The sequence below is a fragment of the Jatropha curcas genome, chromosome 1 (genome assembly GCF_041381405.1).
Source record: "Jatropha curcas cultivar XTBG-Jc1 chromosome 1, XTBG_Jcur_1.0, whole genome shotgun sequence".
In the NCBI taxonomy this organism is placed as follows: Eukaryota; Viridiplantae; Streptophyta; class Magnoliopsida; order Malpighiales; family Euphorbiaceae; genus Jatropha; species Jatropha curcas.
Window position 1 is genome coordinate 19,115,902 of NC_143151.1, and position 27,338 is coordinate 19,143,239.

The 27,338-nt window shown below is 34.9% G+C and overlaps 2 protein-coding genes across 4 annotated transcripts; one reads left to right on the forward strand and one right to left on the reverse strand.

Annotated features, from left to right (window-relative positions):
* Positions 1-5,823: 5,823 nt before the first annotated feature.
* LOC105634589 (pentatricopeptide repeat-containing protein At5g08305) lies at positions 5,824-7,575 on the forward strand. The gene has a single exon (XM_012217462.3). The coding sequence runs from the start codon at positions 5,934-5,936 to the stop codon at positions 7,566-7,568; it is 1,635 nt and encodes a 544-aa protein (XP_012072852.1). The 5' UTR covers positions 5,824-5,933; the 3' UTR covers positions 7,569-7,575.
* Positions 7,576-7,683: 108 nt separating this feature from the next.
* LOC105634569 (protein TRANSPARENT TESTA 16) lies at positions 7,684-10,931 on the reverse strand. 3 transcript variants are annotated; one of them, XM_037640647.2, is made up of 8 exons: positions 10,721-10,931; positions 10,334-10,584; positions 9,253-9,322; positions 8,997-9,161; positions 8,550-8,591; positions 8,418-8,459; positions 8,042-8,225; positions 7,684-7,941 (listed from the first exon to the last, which is right to left on the reverse strand). In XM_037640647.2, the coding sequence occupies exons 2-8, from the start codon at positions 10,519-10,521 to the stop codon at positions 7,916-7,918; spliced, it is 717 nt and encodes a 238-aa protein (XP_037496575.1). In that variant the 5' UTR covers positions 10,522-10,584; positions 10,721-10,931; the 3' UTR covers positions 7,684-7,915. The 3 variants fall into 3 exon arrangements, with proteins under 3 accessions (XP_037496575.1, XP_020535106.1, XP_012072832.1); XM_020679447.3 differs by having other exon boundaries at positions 10,334-10,525; positions 10,721-10,930; XM_012217442.4 differs by having other exon boundaries at positions 8,020-8,225; positions 10,334-10,525; positions 10,721-10,926.
* Positions 10,932-27,338: the final 16,407 nt, after the last annotated feature.

Sequence of the window (27,338 nt, forward strand, 5' to 3'; positions counted from 1 at the left end):
CATATCCACTCAACGGCCTGTAGCCGGAGTACCAAACTGTATGGGGCGCAGATCTGCTATTCTATGTCGCGACATAGCCTTATCTACATGGTTTCTACCTAACCTCAATGGAGCATATTAATGGAAAGACAATAGATAAAACAAAAGCATAGTAACTGTGTCGTAATTTGCATGCTTGCATTTTGTGTTTATACATGTGTTCATGTTGTCTTTTTGGTTTAAAGTGGTTGAAGACATACAAGTTGATAAAAGGAATACAATTGCATAGAATTCATAACTTCATACACCATTTCACATCATTTCACAATTGCATAGAATACAATTACAAGTTGTGTTTACCTCATTTCACATCATTTGCATGCTTGCATGTTGTTTTGATGCATGTTCTAATGTTGTCTTTTTGTTTTAAAATGATTGGAGGCATATAAGTTGAGCAAAGGAATACAATTGCATTGAAAATGAAGTCAAAAGAGCATAAAAACATAAGTCGCGAGCGCGCAAATGAAAGTCGCGAGCGCGCAAAGCACCAAAAGAGAGTCAGTGAGTTTACAGGCCAAGTCGCGAGCGCGCGACGTGTTTTCCAGCCTGCGCAGTCTGTACTCTTTTGGCCATATCTCTCAATATATAACTCCGATTTGGGTGATTCAAAAACCCATGTAAAGCTAACACATAGAGGAACAAATAACTCTTCTATGACACTTCCTAATTCCATCATTAAATGGGGTAAAAATCAAGGTGAATTTACTGGTAACTTTTCCAGCAAAACTTGTTTCAGCATGAACTCAATATCTACTTCATTTATTCATTTCATCTCATGCTTTTTCACCATTTTCAGTCATCTTACTCAACATGAAACAACATATTTTCTCATTATCAACACACCACATAAATTCTCGTGCAAGGAAATTAATTAAACGAAAAGAGATAGCACACCTTCACTTAACAAGCTTGGAATCTTCTTCTTAGCTTCCTTTTTACCTTTGAGCTCACCTCTCCTATACATGAGAATTCTTATGAATCATCTAAAAATATCACCAAATGATTCAAGTATGAAATTCAAGAAGGTTTACTTACTTGGATAGAATAGAAGTTGAATTAATGTTTGAATCCCATTAACATCTTCACTACCATTAAAAGTGATGGAGAAAGGAAAGTGGAAGAGGAAAGTAGAGGAAGAAGATGAAGATAAGGATGAAGAAATGACAAGGAATGGAACTCATGGGTACATCTCCAAAATATCATGGATTTTTATGTTAAAATTACCAAATGGTACCTCAAGTGTCAAAATGGTACAACTTAATACCTCAACTTTATATTTTAGTGCAAGCAAGTCCGAATCCTTATACTTTGATCTTTTTGTTTCCTTCAAGTAAGTCCACTTCTTCTCCTTATTTCATTCTAGCCCACTCTAGACTCTAATGGCTCGAACCGGGTTTTGGAGCAGCCCGACTCGACTCTAAGCAACGACTCGATTCAATAGAAAAATGGGACGTTACAATCCTTTTACCTGGACTGGTGTGCGCAGTTCTGGACGCGTGTGGAAGCGTCTTGATCGCTTTATGGCAAATCAATTTTTCCTTGATTTCTTTGATGAGATTCAGATCAAGCATCTTGGTAAAACCTCTTCGGATCATTCCCCTCGTTTGTTGAATTGTAATAAGAGCTTGTTCAACGCTCCTAAACCTTTCAAATTTCAGCATATGTGGCTCAGTAATCCTTCTTTTCTTCCCATGATTCGGGAGTAGTGGAACTCCTCTTTTTCTGGAGGGGGGATGAAGGGTTTTCATCTTAAACTCAAGGCTCTCAAAGGTGCGATTAGGCAATGGAATAAGACCATTTTTTGTGACATTTTTTCTGCTATCAAGGATGCTGAAGTAGCGGCTGAGACAGCTGAAAGAGAATATGTTGCAGATCCTTGTCCGAATAATAGGAAGACATGGCAGGAAAAACAAGCTCACCTACTCTGTAAACTTCGGCTTGAGGAAATATACTGGAAACAAAAATCTCATGTAAAATGGCTAAAAGATGGGGACTCGAATACTAAATTCTTTCATAATTATGTCAAGCTATCAAGGAAATTTCAACGTATCTCCTCAATTAAAAACTCTGATGGTGTTTGGCTTTCGTTGCAGGAAGACATAGGTGAGGAGGCGATCAAACATTTTTCCAGTCTCTTTCAGGGTGAAGTTATGCAGCAAGACTGTAGCCAAATTCTTGAATATCTTCCCTCATTAATTACAACGGAAGATAATTTGGCTTTGGGAGCTATTCCTACTGATTCTGAAATTAAAAACGCGGTTTGGCAACTTGATCCTTCTAGTGCTCCTGGTCCAGATGGTTTCGACGGGAGATTCTATAGAGACTGTTGGTCTATTATTCAGTGGGACGTTTGTAGCGCTGTTAAGGAATTTTTTCTGGGCCTTCTAATACCTCAATCTTTCAGTTGCGCTCAGATTATTCTCATTCTTAAAGTTGAGAATCCATCAGTTTTCGACCAATTTCGTCCTATTTGTCTTACTAACTTTATTAGTAAAGTGTGTACTAGAATTTTGGCAAACAGGATTGCTCCACTTTTGGATTTCTTAATTTCTCCGGAACAAGCTGGTTTCATGAAAGGTAGGTCAATTCACTCCAAGATCCTTTTGGCTAATGAGATGATTCATGAAATTGGCAGGAAAGCTAGAGGAAACAATATTGCCATTAAGCTTGATATGGCTAAAGCCTTTGATCGTGTCTCATGGTCTTTCTTAGAGGCAGTCCTGTTTTGCTTTGGCTTCTCTCAACCTATTGTTCGATTGATCATAGCAAACCTTTCGGCCACCAGACTGTCAGTTTGTGTTAATGGTGTCAATTATGGTTTCTTCGCACCTTCTGGAGGGGTCAAGCAAGGGGATCCACCTTCTCCTTACTTATTTATTTTGGTTTCTGAATGTTTCTCTCGCGGTTTGAAACATCTTGTCTCTTCTGGAAAAATTCAACCTTATAAGCTTGCTCGCAATTGTTCCCCTGTTACTCATTTAAGCTTTGCAGATGATCTATTGATCTTCATTAGGGGGGATAAGCGTAGTACCGCCAATTTTAAAAAGTTTCTCCTTTACTATCAAGATGTTTCGGGCCAGATGATTAACTTTGAAAAATGCTCTTTCTATTGTTCAAAAAAACTGGGGTCCCTGACCGTCTCAAGAATTGAAGCAGCTCTTTCAATTAAAAAGAAATGCCTCCCCTTCACATATCTCGGTGCCCCGATTTACCAAGGTATTAATCGTACCTCATATTGCAGTGAGTTGATTAAAAAGATCTCTGCTAAGCTTATGGGATGGTCTAAGACAATTTTGTCGATGGGTGGTAGACTGGTCTTAATTAAGCATGTTTTGAGTTCAATTCCCATACATATTATGGGTACTATGAAGCTTCCAGCTCGTGTTATTGGTATTTTGGAGACTCAAATGGCAGATTTTTTATGGGGTAAAACAGATGCAAAAAATAAGCATCATTGGGTTAAATTCCAGAAAACTTGTTTTCCTACTGCTGAGGGCAGTTTGGGTCTGCGATCCCTTTCTTCCATTCAACAAGCATACCCAGTCAAGCTTTGGTTCTCTTATATGAAGCGCGATTCGATATGGTCAGCTTACATGTTTCAGAGGTATCACCATAAAGGTTTTATGTCTTTTCAAGCGACTGATTCCTGCTCATGGAAACGCATTTGTCGTGTTCATGAAGTGGCTTCAGAATTAAATAATTCTGCAGAGGTTGTGTCACCTTCTTTCGTTGTTATTTATGAGCATGTTCGAGTACATAAAAGCAACACATTGTTATTTAGCATGATGTGGGACTCTTCTATCCCTAAAAAACTCTCGGCCTTTACTTGGAGGTTGCTCCGAAATGCTCTTCCTCTTCCTCATAGTTTGAATGTGTTAGGGATTAATGGGCCTTATTGCTGTCCTCTATGTTCCTGCTCATTAGTCACCATTGATCATCTGTTTCTTCATTGTCCAAAGGTTCTATGGGTATGGAATTTCTTTAGACAATATTTGCTTTCCGGCGGCAATTCTACTTGTCACACACTGCGTCAAGAGTTGATAACATGGCATTTAGTTTCTCGGCCACAAAGTACTGTAAGCATCCTTCGTCGGCTAGTTCCTCTAGTAATTATGTGGCATGTATGAAAATTATATTGTAATTTCAGCTAGGGTGAAGGTGATGCAGGAATTCACTTACTTCAGCAGCAGATTAGTAAGTTTATTTTTAATTGGGGAGTTGCTTGTTCGCCTCGCAACTTCACTAGAAAACCTGCCAATGCTCTAACCAATCTGCTACCTACTAGTTTTGGTCAGAGGAATCATCGTAAACTCTCTTTGGTTTACTGGAGAAAGCCGACTGCAACAGTTTATAAAATTAACGTGGATGCTTCCTATTCCGATTCTTCTTCTTCTGGAGGCGTTGTCATTCGGAATTCAAATGGGAATTTTGTGGCCGGCCACTCCTTTCTCTTCTCAGCAGTATCTCCATTTCAGGCAGAGCTCCACGCTCTTCAGGAAAGTATCAAATGGTGTACTCAAAGAATTCCGACCTCTTTCCAAATAGAAGTGGATTCCTTGCAACTGATTCAAAAGTTACAACAAACTCATAATATTTTGTCTGACCTTAAGATTCAATCTATTCGGTCTTTCCTTTTATCCTCAAATTCTTTCATCACACATATATATAGGGAGGGCAATCAAGTAGCTCACTCTATTGCAATTCAGAGCAGAATTACTCAGAACTCGTTAGGTTTTTTCTCTTTTGAATCTTTGCCACGAACTATTAGAGGTCTCATTATTTTTTATTGTACTGGCTCTCCTTATTTGAGATATAAATAAAATTTTCCTTTTGCAAAAAAAAAAAAAAAAAAAAAAATTTGTCTATAGTACTTGATGCTAAGATGAATCATGTTAATTGACATCGCTAATCCAAATCATGTTAAGCAATATGTTAGCTTTCATTTCAAGACTGATATGCAGCATCCATATACTCTACAAAGTAACAATAACATCAAACATATACTCTACCATGTAACAATAACAACAAACATATAAAATGACTAGCATTTATCAATAAGAAGTAGAGCTTAAATTCATAAAGGCTTTGCTGGACAATTATAGAAAATACAGTGCCTAATACAAAGTTATGCTCAAATTTAAGCCTAATATTCATCACTAAGATATGAATACGAGTGCATTCTGAATCAGCAAACATATGAACGCAAGTGTGTTTCCATTTTATGCTTACCTGAAGCTCTTGGTGAGAATGCCGACCTGCTTCTCAACCTCCACTTTCTTCGCTCAGCCAATGCCTTAGAGCAACACCAAAATTTTCCACTCTCTACTCTATGATTTTTGAAAAATTTTTAAACTCAACTTTTCAACCTAAAGTTTCTTCTCTTCTATTCCCCAAGCCATTTATTGGTAGCTTTCGTTGGAAGCTTTGCACCAACCAACTCTACTTCAAAAACCTCATTTTCAATATACAAGGACATCTTTGCCCTTGAACTTCCATGATATCACAACCCCTTGCCTTGTATTCTACACTCACTATATACAAGTCCACGTGGCTTGGGGCCCGTAGATAATTATATAAAAGAAAAAAACTTGCCTAAATCTGGTCCATACCCTCGTCTATGGACTAAGCAAATGAAATTCAAGATTTTTAAAAAGTGTTTCGACTTTATCGATTTTAAGTGTACGGTAAAAAATACTTTCGTTTCAATAAAAATACTGAATTTTATTAGTTTAGTCTATACAGGACATTGTCTAGATAAGTTTTTCGCCGTATATAATGACTCCCCTGGTGTGGCGAGTCGAATGCGCAATCTTTACTGCTGCAAGAAAATGGTTGTTACTTGTCACTGCTCGCCACCTCCATCACTGTTCCCTTCAGCTGCTCAAAACCTGTAAATGTTGAATGCATCACTAGTTGGTAGAAATGCCAGTCCTATATCCTCCCTAATCACCATCCTTGATAAATGCAAGTCAATGTTTCAGCTGAAGCAAATTCATGTTTTGTTGATAACTTTAGGCCTCTCCCAAGATGAGGCCTTTGTGTCAAGACTTCTTTCTTTCTCTGCACTATCTGATTCCGGATGCATCGACTACTCCTGCTGGGTTCTATTCTCTCTCTCAAAGCCAAAAATTTTCAATTGGAATACAGTCATAAGAGGTTACTCAAAGAGCAAGAAACCAAATGAATCAATATCACTTTTTGTTAAAATGTTAAGGGTTGGTGTCTTTCCAGACCATTTAACGTTCCCTTTTCTTGCCAAGGCGTCGGCTTGCCTCTTGAAGCGAGAACTTGGTTTGGCCATTCATGGCTATATTACAAAAGCTGGTTATGAGTCCGATAGGTTTGTTTCTAATTCTTTGATTCACATGTATTCTTCCTTTAGAGATATTCCAAATGCACGAAAAGTATTTGATGGAATACCGGTGAAGAATTTGGTTTCATGGAATTCCATGCTAGATGGCTATGCAAAGTGTGGGGATATAAGCATGGCACGCCAAGTGTTTGATTTAATGCCTGAACAAGACGTCTTATCATGGAGTTGTTTGATTGATGGGTATGTCAGGAAAGGGGACTACGATGAAGCTTTAGCTGTTTTTGAGGAAATGCGAGTTTCTGGTCCTAAACCGAATGAGGTGACTATGGTCAGTGTATTGTGTGCTTGTGCACATTTAGGTGCTCTTGATAAAGGAAGAATGATGCATCATTATGTGATTGATAATGAGTTGCCATTAACTCTGGTTTTACGTACCTCCCTTGTTGACATGTATGCAAAATGCGGGGCAATACAGGAGGCTTTACATGTGTTTCGTAGCGGTCTCATGAAGCCAAGTGATGTTTTCATTTGGAACTCTATGATTGGAGGATTCGCATGTCATGGTTTGGTAAAAGAATCTCTAGATTTGTTTTCAGAAATGCATATAGTTGGCGTTAAGCCAGATGAGATCACATACTTGAATTTGTTGAGTGCTTGTGCTCATGGTGGATTGGTAAAGGAAGCTTGGTATTTCTTTGATTGTCTTGGTAAAAATGGCATGACTCCCAAAAGTGAGCATTATGCTTGTATGGTTGATGTCATGGCTCGTGCCGGTCAAGTAGCAGAGGCTTATCAATTTCTATGTCAAATTCCAATTCAGCCAACAGCTTCAATGTTAGGTGCTCTTCTCAATGGATGTATGAATCACGGAAAGTTGGACCTCGCTGAAACTGTAGGAAGGAAGCTTATTGAGCTAGAGCCACACCAAGATGGTAGATATGTTGGATTATCAAATGTTTATGCTATTTTTAGACGCTGGGATAAAGCCAGAAGCATGAGAGAGGCCATGGAGAGGATGGGGGTGAAAAAATCCCCTGGTTATAGTTTTGTAGAGATGCATGGAGCTCTTCATAGATTTGTTGCGCATGATAAATCCCATCCTAGCTCAGAGCAAATATATATGATGCTAGGATTTATAGTGAGCCAAATGAAACACATTGTTGATTATGAAAATCAAGAATATTATTTTTATGATAATGAAGGGAAATTATTATAGTTTTTTACCTTTAACTTTCTTACTTTCATTATTGGTACCGTCGAATTACTTCAGATGTGTTGAAACAGTTTTTACCTTTGTTTCTTTGCTTCCATAGAACACAAACACATAACTCTATAGAATACCAGGATATACATACAAAGAAAAGTTTCAAATGTTCAAATTATGCTAGATTATTTTCGGCTCAAAGATGACACACCACTATTGTTTAATTATCACTCCAAGCCATAATTTGAAGAACATTAATGCAGTGAGAAACCAAATATATGAACAGTCTGTCTCAAAAGCAATGCTTGCATTCTGTCTGCTGTTAATTGCACAATACTTGTACCCAAGAAGCGCTTCTCTCAAAACATTACAGTTCTGCAAAAGCCTAAAAAAAAAAAAACAAAAAAAGATTACGAGATAGCGGGGAAGAAAGATGATGCATATTTTTGTTAATATAGCTTACTTGAAGTGCTAGATGCCAGAACCTTGAAGGTTGGGCTGAGCAAGCTGGAGATGGTACGACTGAATTTGAGAAGGAATGATTGCAAGCTGAAGGAGACTACTTGGTTCTCCACAGAATGGGAATTGTTCAAGAACTTGTTGATGCTCCGCTGGTTTTGCTTCTATTGTTACCTGGTGATACTCCATTGCGACACGTTGATCCTGGATCTGATTTAATTAAATCGATCATATGTATGCATTAATTTTCAGATAATCATGTTAAATTTACATTATTACATTTAGTAGTACTTAATAAATCCATATATATCAACTTAAATAAGCTACAGACATTATACAACAAGAACGTTTCCTATAAAATAAAATAACAAGATAAGAAAATATTTGGTCTGAATCGAATACCCAACGGTAAATATTGCCATTTTCCTCCTCCAACATTCGCTCCTGACATATAAAGAAAAAGGAAGAATTAGGTTATACATGCGTTCAACTAGGAAATTCTCATGTGCTTTAGAAGAAAGAAACAGCTTTCACCTTCTTCCGCAGATTATCCAGTTGCTGTTGCAAGAGTTCATTCTGTATGCACAACAAAGTCAAAGAACCAAAAAGAATTAACTCAGAAAAAGAAAAACTTGGGGTCTATCTGTATGTTCCAAGAAAGTTTCTTCATAACAATGTATACGTTGTTGGAATTAATGGATGGGTATGGTAAGCCATGACTAGTCTTTTCATCCGGGTCCACTAATAATAATAAATAATAATAATTAACGTGTTCAATTATTATTATGAGTATTTAAATCAGTTTAAATTTACAATTTTAGAGAGTTTAAGTTTTAGTAGTATCACTCTTCTTCCTCATTCTTGCAATTTTTCTTGTTGATAATATAAAGCACAGAGTTCTTATCGCTACATCCAGCGATAACAACTAAATAAGAAAATTTTCAAATGAAAAAAAGAAAAGAAAGAAGAAAGAAAAATTACCTTCCGGTTGCGGATCTTGGCAACAGAGGATTCTAGTTTTTGTTCGAGTTCACCTAAATCCTCAAAAGAAATGGAACTCATGTCTTCACCTCTGTAAAGCTGCAGATTTAATTGAAGACGGCAAGTTTCTTTCCTTAGCATTGCCAACTCCCCATATAGATGTTCCTGCAAAATTAATAAATGGAAAAAGGATTAAATTGCAAAACATGGATTAATTTTCATACATACATGTAATTAAAGTATTTCAATTAATTACCCTTAAACTATCATGCTCAGGAATACTGTTCCCCCTAAGCTTCTGATATCTTTCTATAATTTGCTTCATCCTACAACATTTGTATAACAAAAACAAGAACGAGATCTCAAATGGAAATCTTTAATTAATAATTATATGAGAGATTAAGTATTTGTAATTGGAAATAATCATGCATTGCACACTTTTTTTTTTGTTTTTACAGTTGTAGTCAGCTCAGATCATTCATAGGTGAAGTTCAAGTCTAGGTCAAATTACTCTTAACTATATCATTGCTCAGGTGGAGGAACAAGTAAAAGAAATTTGTTGCATGTAATTGTGTCTCTCACTTTCTATTACTAACTAACAATATTTTATTGAATTAAAGAAACAGATTATTAATATAATTTTCATATATTTCGATACATATATACACAAACACACATTTAGATAAAGTTATCACTTCCAGGAACTGTTTGGATTACATTAAAAATTGGAATGGGAATGAAAATAAACATTTAAGATCAAAGTATTCCACCCAAAGTTTAATTCTTGAATAACAAAATAGAATTTTTTTAGCAAGAATAGGAATTATGCTTAAAAATATAGAAAACTTGAATATAAATTTAAGTTATTGGAACGAAAACAAAATTTTGTAGTGCTCATAAATGAACTGAAAGTTCTTACTACAAAAATTTCAGTCCATAAACATGGCCTTACAGTTGAACTCAAGACAAAATTGTGATGATGATCAGATCATATCACACAATTTTATTTACAATATATTACATGTTTAAGGATGATGAAATAGAATAATGTCAGACATAACTAAAGTCAGAAATAGAAAGTAAAGGAAAAAAAAAAAAGAAAAAGAAAAGGTAAAATCATTGTAAAAGAAGCTGTTCAAGAAACGGAGAGAATGGAACTAGACTGGAAACCCTAGCTCTAGCTTGTCAGAAACATGCAGAAAAGAAAAGTGAATCCACTCAAGATATTTGTCAATTGAAGTTCTAATAAGAAAAAATCAGAAACAACAGATCCATCTCAGAAAGAAAATGGAGAACAAAAAAAAAAAAAAAGTAGAGAAATGGTAAAATGAATAAACCTGAAAGGCTCAGTGCAGTACTGGCACAGTTTTCCAGTGCTAGAAAAGATGATGAGACCAATTTGAGCCTCACAAAGCACTGAAAGTTCATGAGTCTTCTTCAGAAGACCAGCTCTTCGCTTGGAGAAGGTGACTTGCCTCGTCGTCTGGTTTTCTATTCTTTTAATTGGTATTTTTCCACGACCCATAAATCTGATCCCAAAGACCTTTGTTAGCCTTAGCCTTTAGCTTTTCAGGAAAGATATAAAGATCTATAGAAGGTTCAAATAAGGGAGTAGAAGACGCAAAGAAATGAGAAATGGAAACTAAAGCGTTTCTGAAACCTGGAAAATTATAATATCTTCTCTTTTAGTGCAATTCAAATAGAAAAGAGAAAACATTCCATACCTATTATTATCTTTAATCCTCTGCTTCTACAATTATCTGAAGCTATAAGTTAACATATCTTCAAAGCTATAATATGGAAATGGAAGAATGGACAGAAGGTTGCTGTGACTGTTAACCACTCTCTGCCAAGTTACCTGAACTTTGCCAATTTTGGCATGTTCGAACCACGGTTCAGATAAGTAGGTTAGAATACATACAAACTTGATAGCCCAGACCCTAATAGGAAACGACAAAGTGTAACAATCAAATTGGAATAGACTTATATATATATATATATATATATATATATATATATATATATATATATATATATATATATATATATATACATGCCGGTTTCTTTTCTTCATCGCTTGGTCATTAAGCATTATAGCAACTTAATACGGAAAATTATGGTTAACAAACAATTATTGTCTAATTTTTTTACCAAATTCATTTTCATATGGATACATTAATTAAAATTTACCATTCAATAATTATTTTCATAAAATGCTGTTTGTACACTACTACAATAGTAAATTTTGAGTGACAGATTAGTCCTCTCATTTATGTGAGAAGTGGGAGGTCTCGAGTTCGAGTCCTCTCGAATATAATTGTTTTTACCAATTTGGTGAGTCAAGGGAAAGGCTACCTCTGTTGTGTACCTGTTATGTACTCCATGGTGTTATTCCGAAAAAATTTAACTGACACAAGTTTACATATAATTTTAGCAAATCAAAAACATATCATGAAAAATTATAGTTGAGCAGAATATAATAAAATAGATTAAATTGAACTAAACCAATATTGATTTTAGTTCTAATTGATAAAAAAATCAATTTCTTTTTTAATTAGATCAGTTTTTGATAAAAAAACTTAAAGACAAATTGATTGAATCCAAAAATTGTCAAGGTTGAAAAGCTAAACTAAATTAATTTGGTTAAACTTTTCTCATATTTTATTAATTCCACTTGATCTGAGTTGCACCGACCGAATATTTACCCTTCTTGAAAGAAAATATTTCTAACATGGTAAAATCAACCCAATCGAACCAAATAGGGGTAGATCTACAATGGGGGCAACGAGGGTGAAGAGAATTAAAGAAACCGGTAGAAAGTATACATTTTTGAATTAGGAGCAGAATGATAGACTCCTTCTTGTTATTTGATTCGCAGTAAAATAGGTTACATATATACACAAAAGAAGTTATAACTAACCTATTCTAAAGGGAGTTGTTACGATCTGTTACAAGATACACATCCGATACATATCCTTTACACCCCCCCCTCAAGCTGGTGGTGGGGAGAAATCAACCAACCCAAGCTTGGAGACAAAAGTGCGATAAGAATGTGAGGGCAAGGACTTCGTGAACATGTCTGCGAGCTGCATATTTGATGGCAAATGTGGAGTGCTGATCAAACCTGCTTGCAATTGACTTCGAACAACATGGCAGTCGATGTCAATATGCTTAGTACGCTCGTGAAAAACGGGATTGGCCGCAATATGAATGGCTGCCTTATTATCACAATGAAGTGGAATTGGTCGAGCAATGTGGATGTGAAAATCAGTTAAAAGAGAAGTTAACCACTGAATTTCGCATACAGTAGATGCCATGGCTCGATATTCGGACTCAGCCGAGGACCGACTAACCGTTGATTGCTTCTTTGTCTTCCATGAAATTAATGAAGTGCCCAGAAAAATACAAAACCCAGTAATGGACCGTCGAGAATCACTACACGACGCCCAATCGGCATCAGAGAAGGCTCTTAACTTTAAGTCATTTTTAGCTGGCAAAAATAATCCCGTGAAACTGGTACCTTTCAGATATTTGACAACAGTAAGAGCAGCTTTTAGATGTGAATGATGAGGAACCTGCATGAACTGACTGAGTTGTTGAACAGCATAACTAATATCTGGGCGAGTCATGGACAGATATAGTAAGCGGCCAACAAGACGTCTGTAACTGCCTGGATCCGGCAACGGATGCCCCATATCTGTGCCAAGCTTCATGCCTTGAATATAAGGACTGTGTGCAATTTTTGCATCTTGAAGACCAGTGTCTTGAATAATTTCAGAGATAAATTTATGTTGAGTCAAAAACATACCATCATCTGCCCTTGCTACCTCAATGCCCAAAAAATACTTCACATCCCCAAGATTTTTTATGGTGAATTTCTGATCTAAATAAGTCTTCAATTGTGAAATTAATGTGACAGATGGGCTGGTAATTAAGCAATCATCCACATAAACTAAGAGAGCAATAAAAGAAGCACCGCAGCCTTTAGTAAATAAACAATGATCAAACGAAGATTGTGTGAAGCCCTGGCTCAATAAAGAAGTTGTCAATGCTTTATTCCACTGTCTACCGGCTTGCTTTAACCCGTAAAGAGATCTCTGCAACTTGCAAACCTGTCCCTCTGCAGCTTTGTCATAACCAGGAGGAATCTGCATATAAATATCTTCATCAATAGTACCGTGTAAGTAGGCATTATTGATATCCAGGTGCTGAACACTCCAAGAGTTGGCGACTGCTATAGTCAAGAAAACACGAACAGTAACTAATTTTGCAACTGGAGAAAAAGTATGAAGATAATCCAAGCCAAGCAACTGGTTATATCCCTTGGCAACAAGCCGAGCCTTATAGCGATCAATGCTGCCATCTGCATTATATTTAATCCTGTACACCCACTTACAACCAACTGGTTTAGTATTAGGAGGCAAATCAGTCAATATCCAAGTGTTATTTTGTTCCAATGAAGCTAGTTCATTATTCATGGCATTTACCCAATTCATGTTTTGTTTAGCATCATTATAATTGCAAGGTTCTTTAATTTTAGACAACTGCGCAATAAAAAACATATGGGATGTGGTAAAATTAATTTGGGAAGTGGATGAGGTACCAGTATCATACTCATTAAGCCAAGCAGGTGGTCGTCAGGTTCTTGTGCTACGCCGAACTTCTGGTAAAGGAACAATATTTTTGGAAATAGCAGCATCATCCACCTCGCATGGAATTCCATCATTTCGAGCAGGGGAAACAAGTAAATTTGGGAAATGGGTAGGAGGTTCGGTAAGAAAAGGGGTTGGAGGTTCAGTGTTCGGTAAGGTAGGCTCATGGGTAGGTTCAGGTTGTGGAGTGTTGGTGATTTGAGATTCGAAAAAGGTAGGATCAGTATCAACGGCACACTTGGGTAGTACAAAAGTGGTTACATCTGTTGGATTGGTTTGATGAAAAGGAAAAATGTTTTCCATGAAAACAACATCTCTGGAAACAAGGATGGACTTGGTGGTTAAACAATAGAGTTTATAAGCCTTTTGATTTTGAGCATAACCCAACAAAGCACAAGGGAAAGCTCGAGGATCAAATTTCTGTTTATGGGGTACAGTGTTGGTAGCATAACAAAGACATCCAATGGTGCGAAAATAGCTGTAGTTTACCTGTTTCCCATGCAGCCGTTCATAAGGAGTTTTCCAATCCAGATTTTCAGATGGTAATCGATTGGCGATATGAGTGGCAGCTAACAACAATTCAGACCAGAAAATAGATGGAAATTTTGATTGAAAAAGCAAGGTGCGAGCAATGTTCAAAAGCGTCCGATGCTTCCGTTCAACAACGCCATTCTGCTGAGGAGTATAAACACAAGTCCTTTGGTGTAAAGTGCCATGGTCCTGTAAAAAAGTGCTACATGCAGCATTCACAAATTCTGTTCCATTATCTGTTCGAATAGCCTTTACCCGTTTGTCATAATGAGTGAGCACATAATTAAAGAAAGATTTCAAAGCAAGCAAGACCTGGTCTTTGGTTTTCAGCATATAAGTCCAACAAAACCGGCTATAATCATCAACGATGGTTAACATATAAACTGCATTGGTAATTGACTTCAATTTATATGGCCCCCACAAATCAATATGAACCAAATCAAACACATGCACAGAAGAAATAACACTGGTAGGAAAAGATAATCGCGTTTGCTTTGCAACAGGACAGACAGAACACATCAATTCAGTATAATCACAATGAGCAACTCCATCCACATGTTTCAAACGTTTAAAAGAAACGTGTCCTAATCTGGCATGCCAAAGCAAGGCCAAGTGCGTATTATGCTCAGAACAACGAGCAACAGAATTACAATTGATTTGCTTAGAAAAAGAATCTTTCGTCAAATAATAAAGATCTCTGATCACGGTTCCCCTTGCCAAAACTTCACTAGTCAGTAAATCCTGGAATAAGCAATATTCAGGAAATGAGTGCACTGATAATCCACAGGTTCTTGTGAGAAGACTGATTGATAAAAGATTACAACTAAAGGATGGAACATACAGAACATTGTATAACACAATTCTGGCATTCAATCTGATATTACCAATGTGAGTAACCAATCGTGTGGAATTGTCAGGTAGTCGGATGGTTGTGGGTGGATTGAGTTTAATAACATGATCGTAAAAACTGAGATGAGGTGTAATATGATCTGTTGCGCCAGTGTCTATTATCCAATTATCCTTGCAATTAAAATTAATGCTAGTAAAAACAGAATTAAGTAAAGTACCTGCAAAGTTCACGTTTCGGACATCCCCTTCAACGTGTGCACTGCTGCTGTCTTTGGCGGTGAGAAATTTCTGAAATTCCTGTAGTAAATAATCGGGCATTCCTGTGTTCAAAGAATCCATGCCCTTTTGCTGCGGCACCACCAAATTTAAGGGGTCATCAGCTGATGCAACTCGAACAACATTATTTGCACTGTAATACTTGCGAACATCCACTCCCTTCTTCCGCTGCAACTCGATGAACCAATCTGGGTATCCATGAATAAGAAAACAGTCATCAATGGTATGCCCTGTAGTTTTGCACTTAGAGCAATACTGTTTTTTACGTTCCTCTTTTCTTGCGGAAGAAAGATTTCTGGTATACCCAGCCCTTGCATTGCCGCGAGTGCCCGTAGGATTCCTTTGAGCAAGCATAACAGCAGCAGTTTCAGAGGAAGCAGTACTGTCAGTTTGCACCTCTCGTTGTTTTTCAACGCTTATGATCATAGAGAATGCTTTATTAAGGGAAGGTAATGGGTCTTGGAGTAGAATTTGATTTTTCACGTTGTCATATTCATCACCTAACCCCATCAAAAATTGCATCAACCGCCGATTGTTATCATAATCGGCAATCGCAGTACCAGAATCACAACAAATAGGTAATGGAGCTAAGCAACTCAATTCATCCCACCTGCGTTTCAGATTGGTATAATAATCTGTAACAGAAGTATTACCTTGTTTGTAACCAGCGATTTCTCGTTCAATTTGGTAAATCATCGGCCCATTACTCTCTCCATAACGCTGTTTTAATTCGTCCCAAAGAGCCTTTGCATTCTTACAGAATACAAACGCATTAGAGATGTCTTTGGATATAGCGTTCAACAACCAGGAGACTACCATGCTGTCTGCTGTCAACCATCTGTCATAATCATCAGATTCCGGTGACGGCGGTTTGATTTTGCCGTTGATAAATCCGAGTTTCTTCTTTGCTCGAAGAGCGATTTGAACGGATCGACTCCAGGACAGATAATTTTGTCCCGTCAGAGGCGTGTTAACAAGGCTGAACCCAGGGGCTTCGGAATGGTTTACATGATACAGATCGTCCGCATTATTTTTGGTGTTAATCGCAGCGAGAATCTTCGCTAAATCGTCGGGAGACATCATCGTAGTGAGCTTTGTTTAGGCTCTGATACCATGAAGAGAATTAAAGAAACCGGTAGAAAGTATACATTTTTGAATTAGGAGCAGAATGATAGACTCCTTCTTGTTATTTGATTCGCAGTAAAATAGGTTACATATATACACAAAAGAAGTTATAACTAACCTATTCTAAAGGGAGTTGTTACGATCTGTTACAAGATACACATCCGATACATATCCTTTACAGAGGGCACTTTGCCCTACTGCCTTTTCAACGTTTAGTTTATAGTTTTTTACATCGTAGTATATATAATTATATTATTTTGTGTTTATTCTAATGAGTTTTTACATTTTGCCTCATTAAATTATTACTTTTATACATTGCCCCTACTAATTTGATTTTCTAGATTTGCCTTGGAACCAAATGACCAGTTCAGTTTTGTTTTGTTCTTAATAGAAAAAATTGAACTAAAACTTGGTTCAGTTTCTCATAGAAAAATTTGGTTTAAGGCCCATCTTTTTGTGTTTTGAACTTTGAGACGGATGCTTCCTCTAATAGTTCACGTATTTGCTAAATATGTAAGCTTTTCGTTTACTAATTCTCACAAATTAATTAGTCAATTCCAAGTGTTAGAAATGGTTATTTTAATTTTCATGTTTTAATGATATGAAAAAGTTACATTTTGATGTCGCCAATATCTATCAGCGGCAGCTCCTACCTTTTACCTTTTACTCTCTCTTTCAATTCACTTCTTTTACTTTTAATTTTCTTTTGCTTTAACAAATTAAGATTTGTTTTTTTTATAACATATTTTGTCTTTTTTTATTTTTGTTATTATTGGTTTGTCTTTATATTTAGAGTTTTTTTATCTTTTCTTTATAGGGGTTTATTACTATATAAAACTATAATATTAGACTTTATTTAGCTGGAAACTTTAGACCTTAATTTACAGACGTTGGATCTTCAATCGATGAAGCCTATTAATGTAGCATGGGGCCTGTTAATGGGACATGGAGGCTGTTAGTGCAGCATGTTCCTCCATTGATACTATTGATGCATTGGTGGCGGAAATTCATTTGTGTTCATCATATGTTACAAATTCTTAGAAAAACAAACCAGTTATAAAAGATCAAAATGATTTATTATTTTGATATCCAAATCAATTAACAGACTAGTTATTGCTATGAAGATAAACTCTAAGTGGAAAGATCTATTATTATATTCTTTTAATTTTAGTTTCATTATTCAAAATAATATGAATTTGTTTTGTTTTGTTAGAAGATCAACAAACTTTATTAACTACTAATAATAAAATATTATGTCTGGTCTGTATGATTATTTGTAATTCTTGTTATATTATTACTAATGGATTACATTTCAAAAAAAAAAAAGTTACATTATGTTTAGGAAGTAATTTTTAAAGATAGATAAGCATTGGTGTCTGACGGTTAGCAAGTAAATAACCAAACCCCACAGTTAGGGATATTGATAATTTTAGTGCTTGAATTCTTTCATTTTTTCGATTTGAGTGCCTAACCAGAAAACATTTTCAAGTGGATGCCTAAATGTTTTAAAAAATGCAATCAAGTACTTTTAGCTGACTTCTCTCACTAGATTGCTAACTTTGTATATATGAGCCCCGCTTTTAATGACGTATAATAAAAGGCAAAAATAGTTTGGATCCACATATGCAATGGGAATTCAAGGGAATTTTTGAGATTTCGCAGTCCATTCCATATGGATCTGAATTGTCTTTATCTTTTATTACACGTCATTAAAAGTGGGGCGCACATATGCAAAATCATCAATCTGGTGAGAGAAGTCAGGCAAAAGCACTTAATTGCATTTTTTTAGAACGTTTAGGCAGCCAATTGAAAATATTTTCTAGTCAGGCAGTCAAATAAAAAAAAAAATGAAAGAGTTCAGGCACTAAAATTATCAATATCCCCCACAACTAATATATAGTTACTATGTAAAACCCATAAAAATTTCTCCATCTAATTTTTACTATACATATATAATTCTAAATCGAAAATTTATTGTTTTAAGGAAATACAATTAAAATATAAATTTAAAAAGATAAAAGAACAAATAATTTGAGGGTGTTTTTACCTGCAGAAATAGTTTTCTAGAAAAATTTTTCAAGAAAATTGAAAAATAGAGTTTTATATTTAAATCAGTCAATTTTCTATTTAGAAAACTAGAAAACATTTTTCCAGTTTTCTAAAATTTAACTAACATTTGAAAAATAATTTTAAGTTATTTTTAAGAGTTTTCCTTTATAATGAAAGACATATTTTCTGACTGTTTTCTATTTTAAAAAAAAAATGATATTTTCATATTTAAAATTATAATTTCTATAAATAATTTTTTCCATAAAATATTGTCATTGAAAAATAAAAATATTTAAATAATATAAAATTTATATTATGCTTTAATAAATAAATAATTTTATTATTACAAATATATTAATGTCCTTTATTTTTAAAACATTTTACAAAATGATAAAAAATGATATTATTATTATAAACTGTTGAGAATCTGGGCCCTAGGAGCAAATTAATCAAATCAAATTCAATTATATATTTAATATTGGGCTTATAATGAGTTGGGCTTACCTTTAACACAAAATGACCTAAGCCATTTTGGTTGGTTCACCTTTCACATTATATGCTCTTTTAGAGAGTTGCACTTATCCGATGTCGGATTACCACATACTCCAACACTCCCCCCCTAAAGTGGGACTATCCACTTGACAAGCATACGATGGCCCAACACATGGGTCCATCAGGGTACGACCCAACACGGGAACTTTCCTCATGCAGGTTCGGGTCCCAAGCTCTGATACTATGTTGAGAATCTGGGCTCTAGGAGCAAATTAATCAAATCAAATTCAATTATATGTTTCATATTGGGCTTATAATGAGTTGGACTTACCTTTAATACAAAATGGCCTAAGCCATTTTGGTTGGTTCACCCTTCACATTATATGCTCTTTTAGTTAGTTGTATTTATCTGATGTGATTTTTTATTATTACCAAATGAAGACATTTTCTATTTTCTATTTTCTAGTTTTCATTTTCTAAGAAAATTATTTTCTCTCTTTCAAAAAAAAAAAAAAAAGAAAATTATTTTCTTAAAAAATAGAAAATAGGAAATTATTTTTTATAAATAAACATATCCTAAGTGCTGATAAAGTTAGATTTTAAAATATGATTTTTTATTATTACCAAATGAAGGCATTTTCTATTTTCTGTTTTCTAGTTTTTATTTTCGAAGAAAATTATTTTCTTAAAAAATAGAAAATAGGAAATTGTTTTTTATAAATAAACACATCCTAAGTGCTTATGAGCTTTTTTTCCAACATATGTATAAATAAAATAGGTAATTTTACAAAGTTAAAATACATGAAAGCAAAATTTACTGAAGTGAATAAATATAAATTTACTTTACCGCCCAGATCCTAATAGGAAACGACAACGTATAACAATCAAATTGGAAAAGACTTTTTATATGCATGCATGGACCTTGGTTCATGAATATTAGCAACATAATAAGCAAAATTATGGTTAACAATTATTCTCTAACATCTTTATCGAATTCATTTTTAACTTAGCAAATTAATGAGGAAACAATCAATTTTGCGATTCACTAATTATTTTCATAAAATATTGTGTATTAGTATATATGTTTTTTTATTAGGTAAAATTATAATCATACCTTTATATTTTGCAAAGAAAAAAAATAATTTATCGTTATTTTTTTTTTAAAATATGCAATTATACCCTTATAATTTGAGTACGTTACACTATATTTTGCAAAAAAAAAAAAAAATTATCCATGTTTTTTTAAAAAAATATGCAATTATACCCTTATAAATTGAGTCTATTACGTTAAATTGCCTTCTCTCCAATATTTGCATTTGAGAATACAATTCAAAGAAAATTTGACAGTCTAAAGAGAGAAGAAAATTTTTTCTTCAAAATATCCTCTTCCTCGTCTTCTTAATATTCATCCTCCTCAATCCTCCTGATCATGTCCTTCTTAAACAATATTAAAATCACACAAGTTGAACAGGAAAGTAGACATAGAAGTAACAACAATGCACAAGCACCAAATTCAGAATATTGGAAGCAAAAAAACAAAGCACCAGATTTATAAAAAATGTAAAAAATAAAAATTCATAAAATGGAAAAAAAAAATTCATGGAGATTTCATGTTACCGGTTCCTTACCCCTCACTAGATTTAAGTTTTGTTAATCCAAATCTAGATGAAGAAGAAGATATCCTTTTTTTTTTTTAAGGAAAATGCTTCCAAGAAAACTAAAAATCAATTTGAATTTAATGATTTTAATTTGTTAATTTCAATTTTGATGTTCTTTTTCCCTTGATTGCTTGTGCCATTTTCAAGTGATGGATGATTATTTGAACGATGGATTTAGATGGGTATAGACAAAAACATAAAGAGATAGTTTGAGAAAGTAGAGCAAAAGGTTTGACATAGATAATCTTGAAAATCAAATTAAAGATTAGGGGTTTGAGGAAGTTTTGCAGAGACTATAGATTGTGGTAGGTAGAATCATGATCAATTGTATTATTTTACACGCATTTAACATATAAAATTGCAAATATTCAATGGAAGGGCAATTTAGTATATATAACTAATTCAAAATACGAGGTATAACAATTTATTTTTAAAAAGACAAGAATAATGTAATTTTTCTTTGTAAAATATGAGGGTATAATTATAATTTTTCTTTCTTTTGGTACGTTATTGTGATAGCAAACTTTGACCGACTATATTAGTAAACAAGAAATATAAATTAAATTCACTATAATTTACTTAGTATTTCTTAATTTTCAATTTTAATTAGAAATTTATATATATTTATTAATTGGCAATATTCCAGTGCTATGCACGGTTAAAAAAATTTTAAAAAATTAAAAAAAAATATAATGTATATAACTTGTTGATAGATTCTCGAGTAAAACTTTTTATATTATGCTATTAAAAAAATATAAATAAAGATAAATGGTAATAAAAAAATACAGCCATCACTATAAAAAAAATCCGCTAAATTGCAATCGATCTAAATCTAAGAAATCGGTTGCTAAATGAAAGTAGCGACCGATTTGCGACAGATTTCGATTGATCGCAAAAGTGGTCGTCGCAAATTATTGTGCAATTGAATGACTAAGTGGTTGCAAATTAGTCGGTCGCACTCTATGACAAATCAATCACTAAATTTCGTCATTTTTTCCTGCTAAAAGATTGTCGCAAAATTTATCGGTCGCAATTATCACGATGTGATCGCAAAATTTGAAAGTGATTGGTTGGTGATATATTGCAAATTTAAATTTAATGATTATAATTTGATCGCACTTCGGTTGCCTGTCGGTCGCAAAATATAATAACAGGCAAAAAAAATAATTTAATGATATTAACAACCATAATTTTTTCCACCTATCAAAAATTGACATATATATATATATATATATATATATATATATATATATATATATATATATATCACAATCACAAGCATCCTCATCAACATCACAACACAATAACAATCTAAGAAGGAACTGTAAATGTAATATACTATACAAAATATGGAAAAATCACAGAAAGCTAAAAAGGTCCAAAATCAAATCTATGATGTCAGTCCTCTGGACGATCCAGTGAGTGTCTACTGGATGGGTCGTAGCATCTGCTGGATGTGTCGTAGTGTCTGCAGGAGTGACCAAGGTATCGTCTGCAATATCAGGATCAAGAGGAAACGATAGTGGCTGATGCAGAGCTGTAGAAACATGTGGATCTATAGCAGGCGGAGGATCAGAGGAAGAAGTACTAACACCATGATGACCAGACATCCGCATCACATGCGCTCTAAGCTCTGCAAGCTGTCTCTCCTGCACATCAACACGAGCCCGTAATGCACTAATCTCCTCGGTACTTTGGTCGGGCTGTGGTCGTGAGGAAGCTGCAGGAGCATCAGACGCTAAGCCGCAGTAAAACTGTGATGCTTGAGACCCAATGCCATATACTTTTCTCTTCTTTTCCCCCCCTGCGGCCTCCAGATAAAGTGATAACTCATCAATTCTTGGCTCAGCTTCAGATCCGGCCTGAGAAGAAATAACACACTCGCAAGCTATACTGCAGTTCTCCTGAAAACAACAAATTAATTAATCAATGCAATTGCAAGCTTTATTATATTGAACATGTATGCGTTAGAGAAGATTAGAAACTAAATGTAAAAAATTCTTCATTGTTACTTACATTAACGCCCAACACACGCCTGTCAATACACGTATTTCCATCGTGGTCCTTTTTGCGAGTGTAAGTGAACATCTCCATTGGTATGGGCTCACAACCATATTTTTCAGCCTGTAACGAATTTTTATGCATGATATATTAATATGGTGTCATTTCATTAAACATCAGTTTTGTAACTGTAACTAATTGACTCACTAATAATTGAGATGTCTTTATAGCGCATATTGATCTGCCTGTGTGCCAGAAAGGTCCTGCTCCGTCACCGCCAATTGTGAACCCCTACCCCAAATATCACGCATACGAATGCATGTGACTAAGGGCAGAAATGCACGTGAGTGTATAAGTCGCCACCTTGTTTAATTATTTTAGGGTAAACTAGGAAAAAACCCTAAGTGACTCCAATTTTAATTAACCTAAATACTAGATTAATTAACCCAATGTTTAAGGCATGGTCTACGAACCCGAGGTGGATCCCGAGACTATGTCATGCTGATAAACTAACCAATGAATGAATGCTTTGCAAGGAAGATGAAGTAATTGGACCAATGAAAATGTTTATGTGATCTCGACTTGCCACCCGGGGTTAAATCCCGAACGTGCCTACGTACTTCTGTTTGAATGGAAGATCAAAGTCAACGTAGTTCGATAGGCCTCTTTTAGAGGGCTTTGAATGGGTATGCTTAATGCATGGGTGTGTGTATGCTTCGGGCATTTTTTTTAGGCATTTTGCCAAAGTTTGATTGATTTGATTAGGCATTTGTTGCCAAAAATGTTGATTTAAGGCTTTTAGCCAAAGAGATTGATTTAGGCAATTGTTGCCAAAAATTGATGTGATTTAGGCGATTGTCGCCAAATTGACTATTTAAAGGCTTTTAGCCAAAAATATTGATTTAGGCAATTTATTGCCAAAAATTGATGATTAGGCGATTGTCGCCAAAATTGATTGATTTAAGGCAATTTATTTGCCAAAAGTAATTATTTGAAGGCTTTTAGCCAAAATTTTGATTTAAGCGATTTGTCGCTAAAAAACAAGATTAATCTCACTTATAGGCAATTTGTTTGCCAAAAGTGATTAATTGATTTGCAATGTAGGCAACTTATTGCCAAGAAAAACGTGCTTAATTAAAGCTGTTTAGCCACAATTATTGATTAATTGGACTTAAGCCGGACTGTTCGAAATAAAAGCGATTATACCATAGCTATTAATCAACTAGATATTTTAAGCCGATATTGTCGGATTTAGGCTTTAATACCACGATTATTAATTAACCGGGCATTTTAGCCTAAAATTATTTAATTGAGGCAGCTTATGTGCCTAATGATGACATGAATGCATTTATGCAGTTGTAGAATTAGGAGTAGAAGAGAAGTATGCATGAAGTGCTAAAATTAAGTAAGCAGAGTTTAATTTATGTACCTGATTTAGTCGACGGCCACTTCTTAACTCCAGGTTAAGCTCCTCGTCAAGGGAATATTAATTAATTCAAATTTAGTGACCAATTAACAAAGCAAAGAAAGCAATAAAGCTAAACTAAAATGCAGAAAAGCAGTAAAGAATCGCAAGGAGCGTAGGGGAGAAGGAGCGTCCGTCAACACAGACTGCGTGCCTCAAACTGAGTGCCGGGGATGATATTTATAGGCAAAATCAGACTGTTTCGGCGGCCTGGTCCGCCGTGTCCAGCGGCCTGAGCCGCCGGGTCAGGCGGCTTGAGCCTCCAGGGTCGGGCGGCCTGAGCCGCCGGGTCAGGTGACTTGAGCCGCAGTGAACGGCGACTGTCCCGGCGGCCAGAGCCGCCGTGTCCGGCGGCCTGAGCCACCGGGGCCTGCGAGATTGCTAATTTTTCATTCCAGAGGCTTTTTTGGGAGTTCCGGACCTCCAAAAAATATTCCGGGACCAGTTCCGTGATCCTCGTAATTTTCTGGACGTTTCAAGTACCATATTGGCATACTTCCGGTAAATTTCCAAAATGGCATCTGATCCGGTCGGACTGTTTGCAGTCCGGAAAAACTGGCTTTTTGAGCCTCAAAATTTGAGTATTCACACCAATCTCACTACACCTGTTTCGTGCAAATATCTCACACTTTCTCTTGAATGCAAGATCCTTCCAAGCCTTCTGCCAACTCTCCCATATCTCCTGAGACGCGCACTGCTGTTTCTTACCACTTTTTCACATCCTATAAGTGAAGTCAGTATACCATAGAGCACACAATTTCTCCTAGGCCACTTTTAGCATAGTTGTAATAGGCTCTTCCCATATGAAATGCTTCTGCAAAAATGAAAAATAATATTTCCATAAAGAGTAAGTGAAGGCTCATAGATTCAGATTATTAATTACATTAAATGAAAATATAACTTGAACCAAATCGTATCTGAAACTGTTCCCAATAAAAGTCTCTTGCCTCTTGTGGTAAGGCATCCCATGTGTATCTATCTTTATCCAAATGTTGCTTGATTATCCTCATAATTTGGCTTGATGCTCGAGAGGATGGATATATGCTGAGAAAAAAAACATAAGTGAAATATAAGTAGACGAATGCATCAAAATCTAAAAAAAATAAATTCAAAGGAAAAAGTAAATAAGTACTTATTGCCCCGCTACCAAACTGATCTTGTTACGTGGCTTTGATGAAGCTGCAAAAGGAGTAAGTGACAAATGCTATAAATACAGGGAAATAGTACATAAATAAAATTTATGATTACCTGGTGCACTAGGTGACTGTGAAGCTGGTGAAGACTCTATTGGTCTAGAAAATAGGGTAGAAAAGGAAGGAATAGAAGGAAGTGGTGGTGGCACGGGAGAAGATGAAGCCCCAAGTGTACCTAAAGAAGAAGGAGGAGGTAGAGGAGGGATAGTCCCTCCTCGTCCACGTGTACTACGTTCTTCGCCACGACCTCCACGTGGACCACTTCCGGACGCGTCTGAATCAAGCCCCTGCAGCTAGCCATATGTACTACAGATAACAGAACCTAAATATATACGTATACTATTATATGAATTGTAGAATATGTGGTAAATATGTATAAAAAAGTCAAGAACATTAATTAATTCATCATAAATATTATATATACATCTACTAATTTATTATCCATAATACATAATGCATTAAGTATTTCTGTCTTCATCTTCATGATCATCATCATCTTCTTCTTCTTCTTCTTCTTCTTGATCTTCGTCTTCTGAGGTACCTATGATGATTTGATCTTCTTCCTCTTCATCATCTGATGCACCTATTTCAACATAAGTTTTGGTTTCATCATCTAGTCTATCCGTTAAATCTTCAACAACTTGCATCAATTGCATATCAATCGCAACTTCTTGAAATGGCTCAAATATTGTGAGTAAAGTAGATTGTTTAGTTTCAACTTCATGAAAAACTGCTCTAGGCTTGATTTTGCATACTGCCATCCATGCAACGATCTCGTTTCAATAATGGATATGGAACATAGTACACTTGCGTAGCTTGCATCGCCAACACAAAAGGTTCGTACTTCGTATATCTTCTTCTATGATTAATATCTACAAGATTATACTTAGGATGAACCTTCATGTCAACGTTTGGCGTAGGATCAACCATTCACATTTGAATATGATTGTGCCTTTGATTGGTAGGGATGGACATTCTAACTCCAAAACTTCAACCAATTTTCCATAAAAATCATTTGATTCGTCACTGTAGTTTGATCCCTTTATGCAAACACCACTGTTCATTGTCTTTCTACTTCTCCCATAACCCTCATGTGAAACTTGTAACCATTTACAAAGTAGCTAGAGTAGGCATTAGCAACTAGTAGAGGTCCTCTTGCTAGATTAGTAATGAATCTGTTATCAACATCGCTTCCCGAGCTTCGAGCCTATGGGAAATAGCAATGACACGAGTAAAATATAAGAATGTACAAATATATGTTGTGTAACTAGAAAGTTACTTACATAACATTTGAACCATTCTACAAATTCAAAGTCTAGTTTTGCATCAACAGTAGTATCAGTTAAATTGAGATTTTGTAGCTGTAAAAGCTTAATATATTTCATGTTTATGAACGAACAAAAATATCATAAATATGATTTAACTGAGCTGTATTAAGTTTAGACTCTCTACAAGATTATACTTACTGTACAAATGGCGTGCGTAATCTCTTCACACACATGATTTTTTGATAATGAGAATGAGAATGAGTAGATACACATGTATTAAAAATAGCAGATTTATAGAGATAAATAAAAAATAAAATAAAAAGAAAATTAATTAATTTGATTTATTTTATAATTAATATAAAAAATAACTCCTAATATCACTAAAATCTATAAATTATGTAATTCATTCTAAATATGATAAACTCCACCATATTTAATATAATTTAAGTTTTTAAAAAATAACTATTCAATTTACTCTCAAATTATTTATTTTTGAAATTAATAGAAAACAATAACCATTCTATTATTAAAATCCATAAATTAAGTAATTTATTTATATCATTAAAATGTATATAAGTTATTACTTAATATGTTATTGATTTTCTAATCTCATACTAATAAATTATACTTAACATAATTTAATTCAAGCAATAAATAATCATAAATTAAATTTATTTTCAAATAAATATAAAGCCAAATAATTAAAGCACATACTATTACTATGGGTTTTAATAAATAAAAATCCAAGCAATTATAAAAATTACACATGTCACTTCTTTCAAA

Excerpts from the sequence above, each read along its gene's own strand:
- LOC105634569 (XM_037640647.2), bottom strand. The coding sequence starts at position 10,521 with ATGGGTCGTGGAAAAATACCAATTAAAAGAATAGAAAACCAGACGACG. Across the intron at positions 8,460-8,549 it reads TGGATAATCTGCGGAAGAAG|GAGCGAATGTTGGAGGAGGA; the intron begins GTGAAAGCTGTT and ends TTTATATGTCAG. Across the intron at positions 7,942-8,041 it reads TGCTCAGCCCAACCTTCAAG|GCTTTTGCAGAACTGTAATG; the intron begins GTTCTGGCATCT and ends TTTTTTTTTTAG.
- LOC105634589 (XM_012217462.3), top strand. The coding sequence starts at position 5,934 with ATGTTGAATGCATCACTAGTTGGTAGAAATGCCAGTCCTATATCCTCC.